The sequence below is a fragment of the Arachis stenosperma genome, chromosome 6 (assembly GCF_014773155.1).
Source record: "Arachis stenosperma cultivar V10309 chromosome 6, arast.V10309.gnm1.PFL2, whole genome shotgun sequence".
NCBI lineage: Eukaryota > Viridiplantae > Streptophyta > Magnoliopsida > Fabales > Fabaceae > Arachis > Arachis stenosperma.
In genome coordinates, this window is record NC_080382.1 from 4,237,768 (window position 1) to 4,254,358 (window position 16,591).

General features: G+C 30.4%; 1 protein-coding gene across 1 annotated transcript; it reads right to left on the bottom strand.

Moving 5' to 3' along the window:
• Window positions 1–6,907: 6,907 nt before the first annotated feature.
• Window positions 6,908–8,415, bottom strand: LOC130933010 (40S ribosomal protein S25-2). Its single transcript, XM_057862497.1, has 2 exons — window positions 8,090–8,415; window positions 6,908–7,238 (listed from the first exon to the last, which is right to left on the bottom strand). The coding sequence occupies exons 1-2, from the start codon at window positions 8,300–8,302 to the stop codon at window positions 7,125–7,127; spliced, it is 327 nt and encodes a 108-aa protein (XP_057718480.1). The 5' UTR covers window positions 8,303–8,415; the 3' UTR covers window positions 6,908–7,124.
• Window positions 8,416–16,591: the final 8,176 nt, after the last annotated feature.

A 16,591-nucleotide genomic window follows, 5' to 3' on the forward strand; every position in this document is an offset into this window, starting at 1 on the left:
AACGATGAAATTGTTTAACTGATAAGGATGGAATTACAAATTATATAGTTAATTGTGTTCAGCCAAAATAAATAAAAAAAAAATTGAGTAAACTTATGATTTAATTTGAAATTAAATGCAAATCATGCAAAACAAAAGAATAAATTTATCCCTCCTTGTTCTGAATTCTTTTCTATATAATATGAGAGAACACTTATTTTTTTAATATAACAATTTAGTTAAAATGTCATATCAATTAAGTATTTTTTATATAATTGCTAATTGATAATTAGTTTTTTTTGTGTTTGTGTTATATACCCAGATACAATAGTGAGAATAGAAGTTTCTATTCCTAAAGAAAGAAAAATTCCTCCTCTGCCTTTGCACTATAGTAGAAAGAGAGAGTGGAAGGTAGAATTAGAAAAAAGAAAGAAGGGGATATTCATGTAAAGAAAAGTCTGGCCCAACAACTTTATTAAATTTTAGTCAGTATGTAACTAGCAAATAAAAGTAAGTTATTTGATAAAGTCTCATATCAATCTCACATTATTAAAGTCAACATTGATAATTATTTGATGGCTACAAATCACAAAAATTGCTGGTTCCATAGCACTTCTCTTCATGTAATTAATATGCCACCTGGCATTATTAGTGGAAAAACATGAAAAAGGATCAGTCGGAGAATCCTAACTGAATTGAGTGAGTGGAGAGAGGATACCAGTAACGGAGTTGGAGTGGCAGGAGGGACGTTTTGAAAAAAGTTAAGACATAGATTAGGAGAGTTGAGGCTGGCTCTTACACACAGCCCTTATCATTTTTCTTTATTGTTCTTGTATCTTCTTTACTATTTTCTACATCTATATCATTCGTTATCGATGTTATTGTTGTCGTCACTATCACCACCATCTCTTCATCTTTCTCCTCCTTTTTTTTCATTTGATTTTTTTTTCCTCTTTCCTTTTCTCCCTCTTCCATCATCATCATTATCATTGTGATTTTTGTCATAGACTTGGATTTAGAATCTCTATGTAGTTGTAGTATTTTTTATATGATTTAAGCTATATTGATGAGTTTTCTGATGTTATTATTTTTAAGTTTCGATGTTATTATGAATTAGATTTATTGTGATTTATATTTCTATACTTGTTTTGAGTTTAGTTTTTTCTGGTGTCATCATTTTAAAATTTTGGTATTATTTTAATTTAAATTTATTGTGATTCTTGTCATAGGTTTGGATTTGAAATCTCTATGTAGTTGTAGTGTTTCTTATGTGATTTAAATCATGTTGATGAGTTTTCTGATGTCATCATTTCTAAATTTCTGTGTTATCATGAATTAGATTCAATGTAATTTATGTTTTTGTACTTGTTTTGAGTTCAATTTTTTCTGGTGTCACTATTTTAAATTTCGATGGTATTTTGATTTGGATTCAATGTGATTTTTGTCATTGGCTTGGATTTGGTGTCTCTATGTAGCATCATCTTCCTCCTCTTCCTTCAGTTTTTTCTGGTGTCATTATTTTAAAATTTCGGTAGTGTTTTAATTTAGATTCAGTGTGATTCTTTTCATAGGCTTCGATTTGGTGTCTTTATATAGCCTCTTCTTTCTCCTTCTCCTACGATACATAATACTGTAAAATTACCATGCAGCAACTGCATGTAAAGTAATAAAATGCGAAGAAGAAGGAGGAGGAGGAGTGTAAAGAATAAGAAGGAACGTGAATAAAAAAAATGCGCGATGCAGTTATAGGGAGTTGGAGCGTGCTTATACGTTCTCATTAATGAAACTGGTTTTTGTTGAGTTTGAATTAACTTGGTTGAACTTAATTGTCAAAAAAATTTAAATATATAGCAAGACTGATAAATAAATAAACAAAAAAAGAAAAATAAGAAGAGAGAATTTATGGATGTGGTCTATGCGGCTTCAATTTGAGGGAATCGATTTGTTGGCTACTAGCAGCAAGACAGATAAGTTATGATTTAAAGGTACATTTGAAGATATTTTTCAAAGATGTTATTTTGTGGGCATAATTTTAATGAGTTAGTTTATTTTTCTTTAAGAAAAAAAGATAAAAGAAGTGCAAGTCAATCTCCTAATTCATGAATATTGAATCCTACATGTTACATACACGCATAATTTTTAATTTCTTTTCAAAATATATTTGTCTTTTTTGTCAACATAACTATAAAACTCAAAGCTGCATCAACCTTTTCAAATTCATTTGTGTCACATGATTCAACTCTATTAGACTTCAACAATTTTTGCATCACTTTCCACACTTTGTTGTTCCTTTGGACCACATTGATGAACAACAAAGATTCCAATGAGTTCAATGTGACTAATTCTGCTTCTTTTAAGATCGCATTGTCTTTGCTTGAGGAAGAAGCAACCATAATATCCTTCTTGAATCCTTTCAAAGGCTTTCTGAATTATTGGCTTCTTGATCTGTTTCCTTGATGCAATGTATTTTCCAACCTCAATTGAGATTCCATCTTTGGCCTTACTTCGCCTGCGAAAAACTCGCACACGCTTTCCCTTGATTCCATCTAATAGTTCATGGATGCATTCTCCTGCCAAAGCTTGTTGTGAATGCACTCATGCAGATCTCGCAAGACACTGAGATTCTTGTTTATCGAAGATGATGACGATGGCAGGCTGTTGCTGCGAAAATGAAGAGAAATCTGTGTTTGTTTTCAAAAATTGCCATTTTTTATTTCATGTGATCACAAGTTGTTGTTCTAAACAGAGAATATCTGATATCTATATATAGCAAAATTGTTGAGGAGACAAGAACAATATTTTTCTTTTAAAATATCGCAAACTTTGATCTTATAATCCTACAAGCCAAGCTTCACAACTCATCCCTCATCAATTAATAAATTTTTTATGTTTATCTAAAATGCATGTAGGTGATGATACTAACCGCCATCATCAAGTGGATAGTTTATAATAGTGTCTATTATTAACTCATTTAAAGTGGAATAAAATATTTATTGATTTTATGCATGCGTGTTAGAAAACATAATATTATATTAGCATACTACAATATTGCGACTTGTGTTTAGATCCATCTGGTTTGGCAGATTATGAGGAGATTCAGCAGATGATAGATGAGGAGGACAACAACCACATACAATGGAGTGTAAAGCGTGTGTAGGTGTAGGCAGCACACAATGTACATAATCCCTTAGAATTATTATTCAGACTTATATTACACAAGGTTTGTGGTGCACAAATTCTATTTCAGCTCACAGGAAATATATTTAAAGGAATCACTGGCTAAAAGATTTAGTATAAAAATGCCATGAAAACAATTAGTAACGACACTGACAATCAAAATTGTCTTAAAAATTTATTTTTTAAAAAATAAAATGAAACCTTTTTTTTTCCATGAAATAGTATATATAGGGAGCAGAACCGATATTTAAATGTTTAAATTTGTGTAGCATAGACATTGTTTCGAGAGTTACCTGAAATTGGGTTACTTTTAGGGGCAGCGTCTGACTTCTTTGTTATCGAGGTGTCACCGTCCAAGTTCCTCGTGAGAAGGTGGAGGCTAGTACCTACAAGGGACTCCGATGCTTAATATAGCAAGAGTTTTAAGTAGGTTTTTAGTAAATTGTGTCTTGAATATACCTAAGGTTTTGTCAGTGTATTTATTATAGTAAAAAGATAACCACCTTTAGAATAGTTTCACTTTTGATGGTGAATGACGTTCCCTTTATTTTGGGAATTAGTTGAGATCTCCCTTTTAGATAAAGTGGAGAGATAGTAAGAGATATTTCAGGAGTCGATTGCTTATTCAGATAGGTAGAACTACCGTCGTCGTGCCCGACCTCATAGAGGTCGGGTAAGAGCAAAAGGAGTCATCTTTTTGGGTGGGCTTTTCTTCTTTTTGGGCCTAACTTAATGTTTTTGGGATAGGGTATGAAGAGTGCCCCTACTTGAATGAGTTGAGTCCGAACTTGTATGAGATTGGGTTCAAGCATTGGTGGATCTTCCTTCACGTCGGGTAAACCGCCTTTTTGGGATGAGTTGGACACTCGATGTGTTTTGAAACGTGACGTCTTTTCACATACGTTCTTTCTTCGTCTACGTTGATAACCGTGTACGGTGTACGTCATTAATGAGGGTGTGGAACGACACTTATGGCCCTAGTGTCTTATGAATATCCAATTTTATTTTTTTTTCTCCTTTTTCACTTCCTGAAACGTTTGCTCTTAATATTTCTCCTTCCCTCTTTAGTAACTGCTTCTTCTTTCAATATTTCTTCGTACCCTGTTCTTCGTTCAAGGTTTTTTATCTTGAATTATTTTTGGAGTGTCTTCGTTTATGTGTTGGAGACTTTGGATCGTTTGTGTCTTGCTATTTGTTATGCATCCTTTCGCGCTTCTTTAAGGTTAGTTCTTTTAACCCTTTGAATCTCTCTTTATATTTTGGGTGATGGGCTGTTTTTTTTTTCTTTGCCACTGTGATTGTAATTTTGATTCTAGGATTTTGCATTCTGAGAATCTGTCTTTTTTTTTATAAAAACTTTAATTGCCTTCTTTTGTTGTTGCTGTGATTCTGAACATGAAGTTATGTGTTGTCCCAAATGGTGCCATCTTCTTATGGAAGATGGCATCATTTCCATATGTTAAAGATTTATCATAATTGTTGTGTTAAAAGAATTTTGCAAGATTCTTGGTTGACGTTGATCCGATCTCTTTTGAATTTATAAAAGCTTGTATTGTTTTATGCTTTGGGTTCAGGAGGTTGATGACAATCTTTGAAGTTGATCCAACCTCCTGATCATTTGTCTTGTTTTATCCGATTTGTAGTGATGGATTTTTGTTTTGTTATATTGTAGGTGTAGCCTTTATGTCTTGGTCTGTAATTTACAACATGTCATCTAAAGTCCTGTTTGATCTAACTTGGGTAGATATATCTGCCCTACTCCTGTCTCGATTATTGACAATTAGTATGCTAAAACCTTTCGTAGACACCATAGGTTATGCTTGAATTAGGAAGATGAGTGGAATTATGAGATTATTGTCGCTGATTCTGAGGAGAGGATCTGTTTTTTCAGACTTCGTAGGTCGGAGCGGCATTTCATCTATATGTATGATTGCCTTTTACGAAGTTAGAGGTTAGCCTTCCTTTTACTGACTTCGAGATTGAGGTCCTCAGGACCTGGAATATTGCCCCCACCCAATTGCATCCCAATTCTAGGAGTTTTTTAAAGATATATCAACTTTTTTGTCGGAAGCTTGATGTCCGACCTTCTGTTAGTGTTCTTCTATATTTTAGTCCTTAGCAAGTCTTTCAGTTCCAAAAAGTAGGGTTGGGTCTCCTTCCAAGCTGTCCACGGGAGAAAAGTCTTTGCTATCTTTGACAAATCTTTCTATAATTTTAAGAATTATTTTTTCAAGATTTGTTCTGTTGAGGGGGTAAAAAAAAGAAATGATGTATAAGTTCTTCAAAACTTAAAAAACAATAAAAGAAAAAAGAAAACAAAAAGAGGAGGAAGGAAGTGATGGTGGGGGAACCTACTGTCATCAACTTCTGGCCGCCACCGCCCTCAGTGCGCCGGTTCTACCCTCCTTCTTCTTTCCATTCTTTTCTTCTTCCTCTTCCTTCCAACTGCCACCCACCGTCGCCGTCCGTCGAAAGCGAACAGCCACTACAAGCGCCACCTCTCCCTTCCTAGAACACATCACAGTGCTACCATGTCGGGGGATTTGAAGCTGAAAACGACAAACTCGAAGACGCTTCTATCGATCCCACCACTCTCCGCTCTCTACCTTCCCAACCTCTCATCACAACTGACCTCACTCCTTCTACCCCCATCAATCACCAACCCGATCCAAACCCGTACCTTCCGATCTCTCGAAACCGCTGCTCACCACCTTTGATTTCTGGACGAGGATGAATTCGAAGGCCTCTCCATCGAACACCCCTCTTCCGATCTCAATGCTTCCCACTCCAATTCCACCTTTCCTCTTACCGCTTTAAATTCTCTTTGTCTCTTTTGTTTTTTATTTTTATTTTATAATTTTTTTTTTGTTAGAAGTAACTTAATGAGGGAGAGTAAAAGTCTAGGTGAAAGAAAGAGAGAAAGAGGCTCGGTAATGATGATGATTGATGAATGTGGGATGGGGGGGAGAAGGTTTTTTTTAAGGTAAAATCGTCTAAAAAATGTTATTTATGGATAAAAGAACAATTTATAACGTTTTGTAATGTTGAGGAGAATTTTTATAAAAAAAAAAAGTCGGGACCAATTTTAGTTTTGACCTAAGACCTTAACGACGAAAAAATTATTTAACCCTATATATATATATATATATATATATATATATATATATATATATTGAATAAATTGTAATGAAATATGTTAATATTAAAATATAAATTAATTTTTTAATTATTTTTAATATTTTTTTTAATTATATAAAATATTTAAAATATTTTTTATTTTAATAAATAATAATATATACTATTTTTAAATTTATTTCAAAAATACATTTTAAACATTTAATGGTATTTAAGTGTATTCAAACATGTCGAAATTTTTTTTTCCAGTGTATCGAACAAATGTCGATGAGAGTTGAAATCTACTTAAACCAATAAAAATTGAGGGCTTATTTTGGTGAACATTTACAAAAAGATCTTACATTAAATATCTCAAATAAAAATATTTTTGTATTTAACAATTATGTTTAAATATAACAATATACAAATATTTTTTATTTATTTATTATGTTAAAAATATTTTTTGATAAAAAATCTTATAAAAAAAATAAATTATAACTTTCAAAAAAAATATTTTTTATTTTTCTAATGCTTTTTAGTTTTTACTCTTGCTACTAAAATTTTGACAAACATACTAAAAAATAAAAAAGAATTATAAAAAAATCTCTTTCTAACATTTTAATGACTCCATAACAAGTACTAAATATATAATCACATTAGAAATACAACTAAATGAGTCATAATAAGATCATCAAAATATCAAAAATGATGAAACATAGAAGCCAAATACATTATAAAGTACACAAAATAATCTCAGCACATGGATTCAACAATAGTCTAGTACTGAAGCAATCTAGCCAGAAGTACATAAAAACTGGGGAAAAAACATTTCATTAATCTTGCAAAAACTATATCTAGGTGTTTGTTGCTCTTGTGTAAATCTGCTGACTTGCGTGGGCAGAGACGAGTCTAATCGAACCTCTAGCCATCAACTCTCTTATAGCCCTCCTTGCAAGCGATCCATTAATCTGTAACAACGAAAGGAAATAATTACTCTTTTGGGAAGGATAAAACATTACTCAGTCATACAGTGCTTCATGAATTGAGAATCATATATCCTATTGTGCTAAGTGCAAGCAGGAAGTGTGCTGCAAAAGCCACACTTAGAATGCCTCCGATAGAAAACGATAATGAAGTCATGATTGTAACTGTCAGAAAGATCATCAAGAAAGAAGGGCCTTCAATTGTACACATTATTGCGAACTTCAAGCTTAGAGGTGAGGGATATGTAACCAAAAACCAATATGGTTTTTCTGGTTTTTCTAAAGCAAATAAGTGCTGAGGCCTTTACAAACTAGTGGTTCGGCAAATCATATCTACATGACGGGATAACCTTATTAACAATCAACAGAGAAGAAAATAGTTGTAAAATCCACAAATGAAAGCTGATGTTGGAGACACAAAGTGGAGTATTGACAACCACATATAGAAGACAAAATCAACAGTGTAGATAATGGATATAATATATAACTTGCAAGCAAGATAATATCAAGTAACACAAGCCACAAAAACAATATAACAGAAAAACTAAGTGCACAAAACTATAAACACAAAATAGTGCATGCAAATCCTTTTAGAATTAGCCCCAAATAATGCAGCAACAGAGCAGGACTGCAGGAACATATATGCAAACAAGATAAAGAGTTTGAATTTGTCCTAAGCTTACAAACTTAGAATGTCAATAGAATAAAAAACAAATTCAAAGACACTTCAAAAAGCAGTGACTCCAACCCTAATCACAGCCTAAATCTCAGATCCTACTATAAACACACATCAAGAGAAAACAGTAATGCTTGTAGAGTAAGAGAAAGAAGGGTACCCTCAAACGATCAGAGAGAATGGAAGGAGTGATGAGCTTGAATTTGGGAGCTTCAGAGAGGAGCTTGTCATAAGTACCCTGATCAAACAGCACCTGGTTGTTCACCTTTTCCTTTTGCTTTCCCTTGCTCCACTTCTTCTTCTTTTGCTTGCCACCACCAGATTTGGCGGGCTTGGAAGATGGTGGAGGAGCCTTATCCTTCTTAGGAGCCATGTGATGGGTTGCGAGGGAGGAAGGAGGAAGGAGAAGGGAGTTTCGGTGCGGAGGCGGAAGTTCAGGTCTGTTCAAGTCAAGTGGCAAGAAAGTGAATGTGAAACCCTAGGGTTTTCTATCGGGGGGTTAACCTAAATATCTAAACGACGTCGTTGCAGTTCTCTTCTGAAAAGATTGGACCCTAGAGGTCTTCCTTATTGTTCTTTAGGCCCATCTCGTATAGTTCTGTTTGGGCTTTTTAGCTCCGACCCATTGTTCAAAATTGTCGTCTGTGATATTTTCATTTGAGGTTCCACCCTCTGGATTAAGACCTATACTACAATACGTGAAAAATTAACATTATAATTGTATAATATTTTTTAGACAAATAAATAATAACAGAAGAGCTTTTGGTTTTATAATTAATTTTAAAACAATATATAGTAATAGAATACTATAATCGAGATGTCATTCTTTAGATGTAGAAAAATTATATATATATTTATTTCCATCCATCAAACAAATACAAGATCATTGTAACAATAAATGAATAAATTTTCAAAAAAAAAACCAATGAATCAACAAAAAAATCTCAAAATTTTGTTTGACAATGACAATTCTATGTTTTTATCAATCTTTATAAATGGTGAGATAAAATAGTCTTTTAAAATTTGAAAATGACAAATTTATTTGTGATTTTTAATTAAATAAGTTTGTCTATCAGCATTAAAAAAATGTTATTCTTATTTAAATTTTATAAGTGAGAATGTTTAGATGATTTGATATATTTAATTAAATTGTTATCTTAAAAAATAGATAAAGAAGTGTTAGGAGGCCAGCAAATTTTGTGATTTGTAATCATTAATTAACGATCATTGATGTTTTTAATAGCGTGAGATTTCATCAAATGGTGTGAAATTATTCACTTCTCTTTTGTTGGTTAAGTGCTTGCCATTTTTTAATAAAAGTGATGTCTCCTACACTTTTTCAAACAGATATTATCTTCTGTTATATAAAAAAGAATTTAGAACAAGGAGGGATAAATTTTATTCCTTTGCTTTGCATGATTTGCATTTAAAATCAAATTCAATCATATGTTTACTCAATTCCATTTATTTATTTATTTTGGCTGAGCACATTTAACTATATATAATTTGTAATTTTATCCTTATTACTTAAACAATTTCATCGTTATCATAAAAATAAGTTTTACATTATCTACAATAATTGTATACAAACTGCTAATTACTATATTACAAAATTCAGAAGCCGTTAAGTTAGATCAACAACTAGTGATTAAGAATGTTGAGAAGGGCAACTCTGATTTTAATTAAGCACCTAAACAATGACTCAATTCCTTCTTCAAGATCTTGAATGCATGACCCCAATCTTAGTAACTTGTTCTGCAAGTCATCGATGTTTCCCATGTTGAATGCAAAGAACTGCAATGCATCATCGACTTTACAAATTCATTATTGTTCTTTGTATTGGATAACATCCTTTTGTTGTTCATCAGCTTTGAAACCAACAACCAACCGCCACGTTTCGATGTGTAGATCCAGAAATAAAGTTCAAAAGGGACTCGAATATGGCAAAACTAGTAACTTGAATTTCTTTCAACAAATTAACTGTTTCATATTCTTTGTTGATCATAGAAGGGTTGTATTTATTTGCATTATACGTCTATGACCCTTTAAATTTTCCAAGGTTTTGAAGATTGATTTTCTCACCACTTTCCTTGATGTCAAGAATTTCTTAATCTCTAGTGCTAGCTCAACTTGGCCCTGCCTTCTTTACCGGATTATTGATTGAATTTCGCAGCTGCACTGTTTCGTGTGAAGTAGAGCATCTTTTCTTGTAATAGAGGTAGTTGAACCAAACTATGCTACTACGTTAGCTCATGTAACCATTCTGTTTTACTAACTAATTGTGCGGCTACATTAAAATCTTGGTCAATTTTATTTATTGACTTGGTCGATCTTCTCTCTATCAGAATTTCAGTCAAATCAAATTTTTTTTTTTTTTGCTCTCCCTCTTTTTCTACAATGAAAGTGATGGAGTTTTGTTTTCCCCTTTTGATTGAGTGAAATTATAAGATGCTGAAACATTATTGCCAAAATAAATATGTTTCTTTTGCCAAAATTTTGAGTTGTGACAGTGGTGATGCATTATAGATTATGCTGTGCTATCTTTCTATGATGTAGAAATATATATCTATTACTTAAGGAGAATGCATATTGATTTAATTTGTTTATTTATCATTATAATAACAAGACGACAATAATCCAATGAGTAATAGTTCAAATGGCATAGTCTCTCCATACTCAATTAAAAAGTTGCGAGTTCGAGTCTCCTATCTTTGGTAAAAAAAAAAAACAAGACGACAATAATAAACTCATTCATTAGATTCAACATGTGGAATTTAGCCCCATTACTTATAATTGATAGCAATTAGTGAATTGTCTCATGCGATGTACGTGGATGGTAAGTTTAATGAAAATTATTCATTATAAAAGTGCTTTTATGTTAATAATATATATATATGTATAAGTGTTTTATAATAATTTAGATTGTTTGGTGAGATTGATTATAATTTTAAGATACTGATCTTTATCTTGTAATTTTGATTTTTGTTGGCAATTTCAATATCTTTAGCAAGTTGAAAAATAAAATTATTGTTTAAAATTAAAAAAAATAGATAATAGAAAAAAATATAATCAAGCTAATTTGGTGATGGTACTAAAAGAGTTGTTTTAGTATGGTAAAATAAATTGAAAGAGAGTAATAGTTATAATGTGAACAATCATTATTACTTTCACAAAAAAATCAATAATAATGAAGAAGAACATAAATATAATTATGATGTATACAATTAAGATGATTGGCTAAAAGAAAATCATGATAGATTATTGAAATTATGAGTAATAATATTGTACATAAAAAAAATAAAAATGTATAAATTTAAGTGACACATGTAATTAAATATGAAAACAAAAAAATAATGACGTGAATAGTAAAGTAGATAAAAACCTGTTATAGAATAGTGAAAAAAGGAACAAAAATGTATGATTCAAAGAAAGGTTAAACTATCAAGTGGAGTACAAATTTATTAAAACAAATTACTAAAAAATAAGTGTCAAAATATTGATTGGACTATTTTATGTGTAAAATGAATGAGAAGTCACTGAAACTAATCAAATATTTTGAAATAACAACTAAATATATAATTGTGATCAATATTACAAAAATTATATACGACATCAAAGTGTTAAATTGTATTTAAGAATATAAATTTAAATTATCATAACAAGTTAAATATTAATGGATATATGGTTTGGGTGCATTGAGTTATAATAACTTGTTTTATGTTTAAGCATACAGGATGATACATTTATACAAATAGTTATGTATTTATTGAAGAAATATGATAGAAACATATTATGAGGATTATATGATTTTTCGGTAATATATAAATTACGGTTACATATGATATAAGAGAAATTTTGAAGCTGATTACATGAGTATGATTTAGTTCAAAATTTAATCAGTTAAAAAATTATTATATTGCTGCACAGAACCACAGAGTCATCTGATAATTAGAATGCAATATTTTTTATCCATTACATTTATAAATAAAAAAATAAGAAATAGAAACAAATTAATTACATAATAAATAACCAAAAGGATTTATAGTGTTTGATGGAAGAGAATATTCTAACAAATACTAAATACTTAAAACTTCTAAATTTATTGATTTCTCATCATCAATTAAATTTAACCTTGCTCCCTTCGACTATGTCATGTTGAAGACAAAATTTGTATCATCCCTTGATAAGAAAAACTTCTGACAAAAAGAAGGTCCAACCTTTTGAGGTACATTGACATAAGAAATCTCATCTAGTTTTGTATATTGTAAGCAAGTTGAATATAAGAGGAAAAGAGGTTAAGACCTTTTGCCGAATTGAAAATAGATTTCCGGCAACAACAATGAGGTTCTGGCTTTTCTACATGAACAGCTACATACCAAACAAAGATGCATATGTATAACAATAGTAATATTTCAAATATTACCAAAATTAGAAGATATACATTATATTAAATAATAAAGAACATACATAATTCGTCATCGCAAAGCATTACAAATCTGGGATTGAAGTAGATCCCTACAAAATTTTGTGCCTCCGCTTGATTTTGAATTCAAAATTACAAAAATTAAAATTTTAAAAAAATATGTACATGTAAAGCAAGTTTAAAAATAAAATAAAAAAATTTGATACATCATAAAATGTGAAGTGTAATAAAAATAATTTCATGTAATAGTGATATAATAATAAAGGTAATAATAAGTAAAAAATGAAAATATTGATATCTTGATAAAATTTAAAATAAATATAAAAAATAATAGATTAAAATTTCACTACTAGAATAACTTTTTTTTAAGGTATATTATAGGATAATAAAATTTTCATCATTGTTCAACCACCAACTTTGATCAATTTCAAATTCATCTAAAATACCATGTGTATTTAATATATGTACTAACACTAATCAAGTTGAAAATTAAGTAAAATTTTTCTGAACACTTTAACTATGTCTATAAATATGGATTCATTTGAAACAAAACAGCTATAATTGAAGTATCAAATCAAATAATGTATACTGATTAGCAAATTTTCATGTACAAGTGTATGAATATGATATTATTGTACAAATTTATCTTTAAAAAAAATTAGACAAATTTAATACCGACACTAAAGAATTGGCCAATATATGAGATGATATTAACCCAAGTGTGTTTGAGCAATGAGTATATATTATAGGGTAATGCTATGATGCTGAAAGAGAAAGTTTTCAGCAGGTGCTGAAATTAAGTGGCACAGTAGAGAAGTTTACACGTGTGTTTATTGCTTTTAAGGTTCTCGATAAGTCTTGTCGTGTGTCCAGAGAATTGATGGAAGAGGCCAATTAATTAAATGTCATTTGATTTTGTTAATGGTGATGATTAAGTTGTTGGGTTTTTTTGGGAGTCCAAAGAATTTTGGTATATAATCTCTTGCGGGTCCCAAAAAGATTGGTGTTGTGATAAAAATATTGTACAGCCTTATAAAATGAATAATGATAAAAATATTCACACTGTTTATATATAATTTATTGGTACCAAAAAAGAAATCAAGTCCCAAATGAATTGAATTCTTGTCTTCTATATTTTTTTTGGTATTTTATTTTTTCTGTGTACAAACTTTTTTTTATTATTTGTTACCTCTAGTAAAATTTGTAATTGTAATAGTTGTATATTATGTTATCATTGTAATTTTTTAAAAATATAAATTATTCATCCTACTAAAAAAGACAAAATAAATAAAAAACTAACTATAATTAACAATAGAGTCATAGTAATATTTATAATCTAAAATAGTATTAAATAAAACAATATTAAATAAATTATGAGTAATCTAATTTCATAAAGTATATTTTCATATATTATTCATACCTAAAACAAACAACAACTAACATACATGAAGTAGTCTAATGAGTTGTAATTTAAATGGTATAATTTTTTCATATTTACCTAAAAAGTCATACTTTCGAGTGTCTCTATCTTTAATAATAATAATAAAAAAAAACATTCATGAGGTAGCGATGTTTGTGAACCTAGCTATATATACGTGTCTTTTTATATCATTTGTCAAAGTGGCATATTTAAGAAAGATTAAAAAAAATCTATGCATAATTTACACACTTATTTTAATTAAAATATACATTTTAGAAAATTAACTAAAAGGTCTAGCTATTTTCACATTTAAAATAAATTAAAAAAATAATTTCACATATTTTTTAAAATTTAAAGGCTACATACATAACCTAAAATATTTAACCTGTATAACATGCAATTAACCCTAAATATTGTATAAATAATGATGAAGCATTATTATTGTTATTTGTAGGGTGGTGGGCTCTTACATTTTGAGATAGCTGACTTCTGATCAAACCCAATAATAAGAGTAAGCATAAGAATGTATATACCACCACCACCAATACAGCATCTCCTACACTTCATTTGGAATTTGATTTCTTTTTTTGGGTACCCAGAAATTATTTATAATTACTGTGCTATTATTATCATTATTCATTTTATTAGACTGTACAATATTTTTTTATCACAACACTCAATCTTTTTTGGACCTGTAATATATTACATACCAAATATTTATTGGACTTTTAAAAAAAGCTCAGCAACCTAATCATCTTCATTAACAAAATCAAATAACATCTAATTAACTTTTTTCTTTCATCAATTTTTGGGCACATTACAGAATTTGTCGGGATTTTAGAAGTAATAAATACACGCGTAAATTTTTTTATAATGCCACCTAATTTCAGCAGCTGCTGAAAATTTTCTCCTTCAGCACTATAGCATTACCCTATATTATATAATAGCCAATAGTACGGAGGTAGGGGACGATTTTGCAAATTGGACTTTTCCAAAGGTCCGATCAAATCACATCTTGTGCCACATAGGATTCATTATTCACACAAATAAAGGGGGAAATAATTAAAGATGCAAAACCAACAATAACAAAACCTTTTTTGGGACTCCTTATTATCTTTAAGAAAACATTTCAAGTGCACCAGGAGCACCGATACACCAGTTATTTTAACTGTTGATTTTAATTAATATATATTATATATATTTTTTATAATTTAAATCAACAGTTAAAACAACTGGTACACCGGTACTTCCGGTGTACTTAAAATGCTTCCTATCTTTAAATGGGTTAGGCCACAAAAGATAATGAATCATATTATTTTAGAGAAAATACAACGAGCCAATAGAATATTTATATAATATATATAATGGAGGTTTAGAGAATATTAAAGATATAATTATTAGTGTTATTTTTTTTCAATTAAAATTTTTGGAATGAGTGGTATCATAACATAATATTAAAACTCTATATCCAAAAGGTCAAGAGTTCGATTATTGGTGAATCCAAAATTAGTTTATCCTTTTGCAAATAAGTGGTTTCATTACCTGAGATGTTTATTATCACTTAGTACTCAAATAATTATTTTAGATAATATAAATGATGTTCATTTTGTAACTCAATAGCTCATTATATACATTATACATTTAGACCATTGTCACTACGTTGGTAATGAATCATGCCTCTGTAGTCTGTACAAATACAATGGACCATGGACAATATGGTTAACCTATAGATGTGTCCTAATCAATTACCACAAACCCAAAAAGGTACAAACAACCGGGTCCAATACCAAAAATTCAACTGGGTCCCATTTCATAGTTAAAACGGAGGAGATGAAATAAATTGCCTAAAAAGTGAAATAAAAAAACATGAACCTTTCCCTGGGAGCCATAGTCAGTTAGTCACATATAGGGGTGTAAGTTACCGAACCGAACCGAATTTTACCGCAAAATCGAACCGAAATTTATAACAACCGAAAAGAAAATCGAAAAAATCGGTTTTTTTTTGTTTTTTTCGAATTAAACCGATCGGTTCGGTTCGGTTTTCGGTTGGCTCAGTAAAAACTGAACCGAACCGAACCGAACCGAAATATTAGTTAAGAAACCTTGTTTTTACACATTTACCCTTTAACCTTATTGTTTTGCTAGACATTTTTAATTGTCTTTGTTTTATGTTTAATTAAGTTGAATTTGTATTGGATTTGGATGTGATAAATTCTTGTTTTTCTAGTTTATTAAAGGTTTTAAATTTTATTTTATGACATTTTAAATTCAGATAAGTAGGTGTAAAAAAACCGAAAAAATCGACCGAACCAAACTGCTGTTGGTTCGGTTCGATTCGGTTCGGTTGCTCAAACTGCAGCCAACCGAACGGTTGGTCTCTTTGAAGAACCGATCAGGTCGGTTCGGTTGGTTTTTGGTCCAAAACCGAACCGAACCGAGCCGATTACACCCCTAGTCACATATAGCGTTTGGTGGAGAGACAGAGACAGAAAGACTGAGACTGAGAGACAGAGACTAAGAGACAGGGATTGAAACAAATCTCAGTATTCTGTTTGGTGCAAAATGGGAGACAGGAATTGAAATAGGAATGAAACTCTAATTTAATTTGCACAAAGGGTAAAATTGGAATTAATTAATTGAAATGAAAGTATTTTAGGTATAAAATATTATTAAAGTTTCAGTCTTCATCTCTAAAAATTTCAGTCTCCTGTGTCTCTATTTTTTGGAGATACTGAAATACTGAAATTTTGGAGACAGAGACAGAAATTTTAGTACCAATCTCTGAACTAACAAACACACTACTGAATCTTAGTCTCTCA